Source organism: Anser cygnoides, chromosome 1, assembly GCF_040182565.1.
Source record: "Anser cygnoides isolate HZ-2024a breed goose chromosome 1, Taihu_goose_T2T_genome, whole genome shotgun sequence".
NCBI lineage: Eukaryota > Metazoa > Chordata > Aves > Anseriformes > Anatidae > Anser > Anser cygnoides.
In genome coordinates, this window is record NC_089873.1 from 104,990,254 (window position 1) to 104,997,500 (window position 7,247).

The following is a 7,247-nucleotide window of genomic DNA, read 5'->3' on the forward strand; positions in this document are numbered from 1 at the left end:
GTTACAGAAGGCAAAGGAGGGACTGGGAGAATGAAGAACCACCCACCGTAGGAGAAGATCGGGTTTGAGACCATCTAAGGAATGTGAAGGTCCATGAGACCTGATGAGATGCATCCATGGACCCTGAGGGAACTGACAAAAGAAATTGTTAAGCCATTGACCATCATATTTGAGAAGTCATTGTAGTCCGATGAAGTTCCCCCTAGCTGGAATAGGGGAAACATAACCCCCATTTTTAAAAAGGGAAGAAGGAAGACCTGGTGAAGTACAGAGTGGTCAGTCTCTCTTCTGTGCCCAGCAAGGTCACAGAGCAGATCCTTCTGGAAACTATGTCAAGGCACATGGTAGATCAAGAAGTAATAGGTGAAAGCAAACGTGGCTTCACTAAGGTCAAATCATGCCTGAGAAAACTGGTGGCCTTCTAGGACAGGTTTACAGCATTGGTGGATAATGAAAGAGCGACTGATGTCACAGAACCACAGAATCACAGGATCAAAGGGGTTGGAAGGGACCTCGAAAGATCATCAGGTCCAACTCCTCTGCCAAAACAGGTTCCTTAGAGCAGGCTGCTCAGGTAGGTGTCCAGACAGGCCTTGAATATCTCCAGAGAAGGAGACTCCACAACCTCCCTGGGCAGCCTGTTCCAGTGCTCCGTCACCCTCACTGTGAAGAATTTCTTTCGTATGTTGGTGCGGAACTTCCTGTGCTCTATCTTGTGGCCATTACCCCTTGTCCTATCCCCACAAACCACTGAGAAGAGGTTGTCCAAATCCCTCTGTCTCCCACACCTCAGGTATTTATACATGTTATCTACCTGGACTTCTGCAAAGCATTTGACACTGTCCCACATTATATCCTTGTCTCTAAATTGGAGCAACATGAATTTGACCATTCAGTCGGTAAGGAGTTGGCAGGATGGTCACACTCAAAGAGTTGTGGTCAATGGCTCAGTGTCCAAGTGGAGACCAGTGGCAAGTGGCATACCTCAGTGATCAGTACTGGAACTAGCACTGTTCAGCTGTGTGGTTCTGTCAACATGCTGGAGGGAAGGGATGCCATCCAGAGGGACCTTGGTATGCTTGAGAAGTAAGCCTTTGTGAACCTCATAAAGTTCAACAAGGCCAAGTGCAAGGTCCTGCAATCCTTAGAGACCTTATAGTGGTCTTCCTGTACCTGGAGGAGGCCTACAAGATAGCTGGACAGGGACTCTTTAACAGGAAGTATAGTGACAGGACAATGAGTAACAGCTTTAAAATAAGAGAGGGTAGATTTAGATTAGACATTCAGAAGAAATTCCTTACTCTGAGGGTGGTGAGGCACGAGAACAGGTTGCCCAGAGAAGATAAAGATGCCCCGTCCCTGGACGTGTTCAAGGTCAGGTTGGATGGGGCTTTGAGCAACCTGATTTAGTGGAAGGTGTCCCTGCCCAGGGCAGGGAAGGTTGGAACTAGATGATCTTAAACATCCCTTCCAAGAAAAATCATTCTATGATTCTATGATAAATCTAACAACCAATTTCAGGCAACCTGATATTTTGTTGATACGATATCCACAATCCTGTTGCAAGATCTACATTTTGCACACAGAATTATAATGCACGATTACCTGCTCAACTATGTGTTTAGGAGGAAGACAGCATGCAGTCTGAGGCTGTGTTTTCTCTCAGGCAGAAGACATTACTGAAAGCAACAGTGAAATACACAATATTATCTGTTGTCCTTCCATTTCTTTTTCCACATTAGAATAAACGAAGGAATTTATTCTCCTACAGTTTGTAATACTTTGCGGTACCTTTAAGGCTGGGTCTTGTACTATGTTTGCACATATTATTGCGTAATAAAATAAATATTTGCTTTTAAGAGATATGTCCTGTTATTTATTTGGATTTCCTTGATGTGATATCTTTCTGAGCCTTTGTGGTGTATGGCACAGAGGCACAGAAAGTTGAAGGAAAAATTAGATAAAATGACGGGAGTGAAGATGGATTGTTTTAAGTTTTTTTCCAGAGAAGAATACATTTTAATTTATAAAGGTGCATATTGGTGAGTAGGTTTTTAAAATGAAAACACATGTAGTGGTGTCGGATACAGCAGAAAAATCAAAGAAAACAGAAGAAAATTATGGGGTAGAAGCGGTGCTCTATAACTTTATGCTATGCTCGTTCTCTAGATACGAAAAAGAAAAAAATCTACGTTCTTTAGTATGGTTGTTGTAGGTAAGCTCAATGTGACTCCTTCTGAAAGTGGGAGGTGGTTCCTATTTTAAGCAAAACTAACATAAATTACGCTCATTCTGCCATAGATTTCACTCTCTCAGTCTCTCATACTTACAAATGCAAAGATATATATGTGTCCAAGTATTCTGGGAAGGAACAGTAGTGTCACAGATGAGAGGTGACAGAAGCTGTGGGTTCCTCATCATATCTTCAGAGCCTCTTTTTGATTGGCAATAATTATTAATCTTTATTAACTGAATTTTAGTTGTGCCATTTACATCTTCCACAAGTAGAGATTTCCTGAGACATATGCATGACTATTCTCTCTTGCCCCTTGAAAGTATAAGGAAAAATTACTCAGTCTCAGCATTCTTTATTTTCCTACTTGAGTATTTTATGGCTGCAAGACTGTTTCTCATCTCTTTCTCACTGTATCTTTATGGCGTTAAGTTACTGGCCTGGTTGTTTTCTGGGTATTTGAATGATAACATTCTGCAACAATTAATTTATTCCTTGTTCTAACTCTTTATTAAGCTGCCTCTACATAAAAATTTCCATTCAGATACCATTTATACCAAACTTTTTACTTCTGTTACAATGCTCTGCAGTTTAATATAGTATTTACCTCAGAAAAATACATAGCGCAAACACAAACAGATTTTCATTGCTATGGAAGCCAACTTTAATGTATGCTGAGAACAAATGTGATCCAAGAAACCAATGTTTACCAGAAAATGCACTTTTTCTGACATAGAAATGAAACCAGTAGGATTTTATACTTAAAACCAGCACCCTATACTCAACAATTCTTACTTATTTTAAAATTACACTATAGTATAAGTATCCTAAGTAAATTCAGGATGAAGTCTTTTTACTAGAATGTTATCAATCAGAACCTGAATACAGTATGAAATCTCATCTGATGACTTTAAACTTTCCTCCGTACGTAGTCAGTGTAAAATTCTCATTTAGAGAAGAGCAAGAGAGTATTAAAGATGAAATAGATGTCTAGAACTTGTGGTTTGGTAAATATGGATTTTAGGGCTCTCATTTACCCTAGTCATACAGCTCTTTGCAGTTGTTTGTGCTTAAAATGGATCATGAATGTCATGAATCTCATACAGCCATCCATCACGACTCCTTTGTATGCAGGTGAAACCTTCATAGAAAGAGCAAGGCAGCAAGGCAAGAAAATCCTGAAATGCAGTCTGCGTTGCTTCACGGTGTGGTCTCCATGAAAGGGTGCAGGGAGTTCCGACATTGTAGAAGTGTCATTGTACGCAGATGTTCCTGGGCAGAGCGCAGGGAGTATTAAACCTTAACACTGTAAAAGATCTCTCGAAGGCTTTGTCGTTGGGAAAAAGCTACAAAATTGAGGTAACTGGCAGGCAGAAATTGGCTATTTGAGTGTAGAAGTCACTAGACTTGAGGTCAGAGTGTTAATGTTCCCAGAATCGCTGTAGTTCCCAGATCTCCTTCAGAGGGTGAAGGAGAAGGAATTGGACTTCCAAGATAAGCATTTTCTTTTTCCGTGTGTCCTGCTTATAATTGCCTGTAGGACGGAGATCAATAAAGTTTTCTGTTTTAGGACGACGAAACAACTGGGCATCTCTGAAGGAAATGTAGCATCCCTGGATGCTCTCAGTGTCACCTGCTGCCATCTTCTGGTCGTCGTGTCGCAAACAGCTCACAGCGGTTCGCGTGGGACAAGGTTTTCCCCCGAGTTGTAACCGCGAGCAGTGCCGTCCACTTCATATTTCAGAACACCTGTAATGCTCTCTGCCTTTCTTTGAGGGCTCTGCATGCAGACTTTTAAGCTTCTTTTTTTTTTTTTCTTTTTTTTTTTTTTTTCATTTCTTTTCCCCTCCATAATGATTAGTAAAACGGGAAGTCTTAACCCCCGTGCCCCAGATTGGAAGGGGGTTCATTTTCCCAGAGCAGGTGGTCAGGTCCCAGCTCTCTTATATGAAGAAGTAGCACTGTCTTCCTACTGTCTCCCTGTTGTGCTTTTTACTTACTCTGAAGCTACTTTTTGACAAACAAGTGCGCTCTGTTCTGTGAGAGCTGGGGCAAAAGCGCAGTTTCAAACCTTTATCTTCCCAACAGCAAGAAACTCGCAATAACCTTAATAGACAAGAGACCTTGACGGCAATTCAAGAACAGCATTTTGATTTCTGCTGTTGCATATGAAAACTCCTACAATATTGAGTCTTTTACCTGAGCTGTTTGAATTGTGTGACCTTGGGAATCCTGACTATGAATTTTAAACATAGATCTCTATTTTTCAATATGCTAAAGAAATCCAGGAAAACCAAATCCAATGGATCTGTAAAATACTGCCATCCAAACACTTCTTATGCTAAGAGGTTGCTGTTGTTCGAGAGAAGACCATGTAGTCAGAGACCTCAATTCATGGAGCCCTTGCAAGCAGCAATGCCACAAAAGCAGCATACTTCACAGATACTAATTTGGATCCATGACTGCTTACAGAGATGAAAGCTTTAAAAATCACATGGCATTGATGCTATGAACTCAGGGAGACTGGAAATCAACAAGAATTTGCTATCAATATCAGTAGACAAATTTAAAATTGAACGCATTCCTGCTAGCGGTACGGGCATCTGAAAACACTCTGTTTCTGAAGTGACCTCATGCATGAAGGAGAGTCGACTTCCCATCATCCCAGAGAGTGGTCCTAAAACTCCACAACTACAGCAAATGCAATATTCCCAGAACACAAACAAACAAACGAACAAACAACACATAAAAAGGCAAAGCTCTTGGTCCATGAGATATTGCTTCTCTACTAAGCAGCATGATTTAGTTCCTCCACACCTCTGCTAGAGGTGACCTGGAGGGAAGGAAAGCAACTCCAGCTGCCACCCTTCTTTGGCAGGCACTGCCTCTGCGTTTCATCAGGCTGCCAGGTACACTGACAAAGCTATCCCGAAATCCCTTGATTTGTGGGAGAGTAAATAGCGCATAAATAAAAGGCAGGGAAACAGGAGAGGTTGGGATTCACTTTAATTGGCATCTCTCTGGCTACTTAGAGACCTGAAGTTTCTTCAACTAGGGGAGGAATATGGGGCCAAAGGGAAGACCTGCCTTCACTGTTTGAGTTGGAAGTGTGAAGCCCACTTTGGGCAATGTGAGCAGGGGGACTACCTAAAAAGTGATTAAATGACACCTTGGTATGAGTTTCTTAGTTTAATACAAATGAAAAAAATAATAATAACATCAACTACAACAACAACAACAAGTGCCACCTGGCAAGCTCCCTGTCTTGCTACAAAAAGCCAAGAAGGCTGAACTTGCAGAAATCACAAAGAAAGGTCTCTGAAAATTTTCAGTCTTGAAGGAAGGCACTTGAAGAGACCTTGGGATCCACATCCAGGCAGAGCACGTTGCCTGCATTGCCTCTGGAGTGAAGTATAGCAGACACAGTGCCCCAGCCAACAATATCCTGCAGGTGTTCTTGAGATGTTCTCAAGGCATTTCTCCCTCACAGCCCTGCCCAGATGAACCTGTCCCAGGCAGCCACACCCCAGGGACCTGTTTCTTGCTTAGCCACAGCAGGTGTCGGGCTGGGATTGGCATTCCTTCCGTCTGGGTCACTCTCCACCTTGACCTACCCAACAGGGAAGGAGAGGGAAGGGGAAGAGAACGAGGAACCGGAAGATGCAACAAAAGTACGTGGAAGCCTAGGGAAAATGCGGGCTTTGGTTGGAGGGAAATGCCGAGAGCATTGGGACTGTTGAGCCTGGAGGAGGTGCAGTGATGTCACCCTGAGAGGTTGTGGAGTCTCCAGCTGCGGAGTTCTTCCAAAGCCAACCGGACCCAGGCCAGGGCAACCTGCTGTAGCTGACCCTGCTTGAGCAGAGGGTGGTCTGGATGAGCTCAGAAGGCTCCTTGTGACTTCAGAGGCCCTGTGGCATGGCCCCGTGATCCTGAGACAAGGGGAAGGGCGAGGAGAGGGAGGTTCTCTCCCCAGGAGTGGAAATGAGGGTTTGGGCTGGAGGCGGGAGGCAGCCTTTGATGCAGAGAGGTCACAGGGCAGGGCCAGGCCGGAGAGCAGGGAGGAGGCTCATCCTGGCAAGGCCAGGTGTGGGGACAGCCTCTTCCATAGCAATGGGAGGAGCAGGAGCAGGGTGGTCCCTGAGCCCCCTGCTGGGTGAGGTCACAGGCAGGGGGGTGAGGTCACAGGGGGATTCCTGCCTACTGGTCCCCTCCAGGCGATAAAGGACCAGAGCCTGCGCAGAAGAGGGCCTGGTCCGGAGCCCATCTCCAGAGGGGTGGGCACTGGGCAGCGCACGTGGGGCCACCCTGCTACACGCAGCGCTTGGACAGGCCGGCAAGGACGGGCACAGGCACGGGCAGGGGCAGGCAGGACCTGCGGACGGAAACCAACCGCGAGGGCCAACAAGGACAGTAAGAGCAGGGGCAAGGCAGTCAGGACGCAGGGAGATCTGCCCGCGCAGCCTGGAGACACCTCAGGATTGAGCCGCTAGCAGCATGTCGGGAGCAGAGGAGGTCTGTGTGGTGCCTGAGCAGGAGCGGGAGCCTGAAGCGACGTGCTCTGGGGGCCCACCCACCGGCAGGGGAGCAAAGGCCAAGAAGAGCCGCTCCTCCCGCTCCTCCCGGGCTGGGCTGCTCTTCCCTGTGAGCCGCATAGACAGGCAGCTGCGCAGAGGCCACTTCGCCGAGCGCCTTGGAGCCAGGGCCCCCGTCTTTCTGGCTGCTGTGCTGCAGTGGGTGACGCACAAGACCATGGACATGGCTGGGAGGATTTCCAAGAAGAGCAACCAACAGCGCATTTCCCCGGGCCACTTGCAGATGGCTGTGCGGAACAGCTCTGCGCTCAGGCAGCTCCTGCTAGGCAAGCCCAGGCACCACAGCAGGGCTGTCCCCCACAGCCAGCGCGTGGCCTCACCCTCCAAAAAGAAGGCGGCCAAGGACAGGAGGAGAAGGCGCAGGCAACGGGCTGCACCTGCCCGTGCCACCGCTGCTGTCACTGCCAAGTGAAAACAGAAAA

General features: G+C 46.3%; 1 protein-coding gene and 1 long non-coding RNA gene across 2 annotated transcripts in view; both read left to right on the top strand.

The window, feature by feature from the left end:
• The first annotated feature begins 5,749 nt into the window (after positions 1-5,749).
• On the top strand, positions 5,750-6,585 carry LOC136786350 (uncharacterized). Its single transcript, XR_010824807.1, has 2 exons — positions 5,750-5,904; positions 6,448-6,585. It is a non-coding gene; the product is annotated as an uncharacterized lncRNA (long non-coding RNA).
• A 73-nt stretch (positions 6,586-6,658) lies between these two features.
• Positions 6,659-7,247, top strand: part of LOC136786865 (late histone H2A.2.2-like) — a gene marked incomplete at its 5' end in the record, with an annotated part of 688 nt that continues 99 nt past the window's right edge. The window contains 1 exon segment of the mRNA XM_066982309.1: positions 6,659-7,247. This exon segment is cut by the window's right edge and continues 99 nt beyond it. Within this exon segment, the coding sequence (XP_066838410.1) occupies positions 6,659-7,237 (579 nt within the window).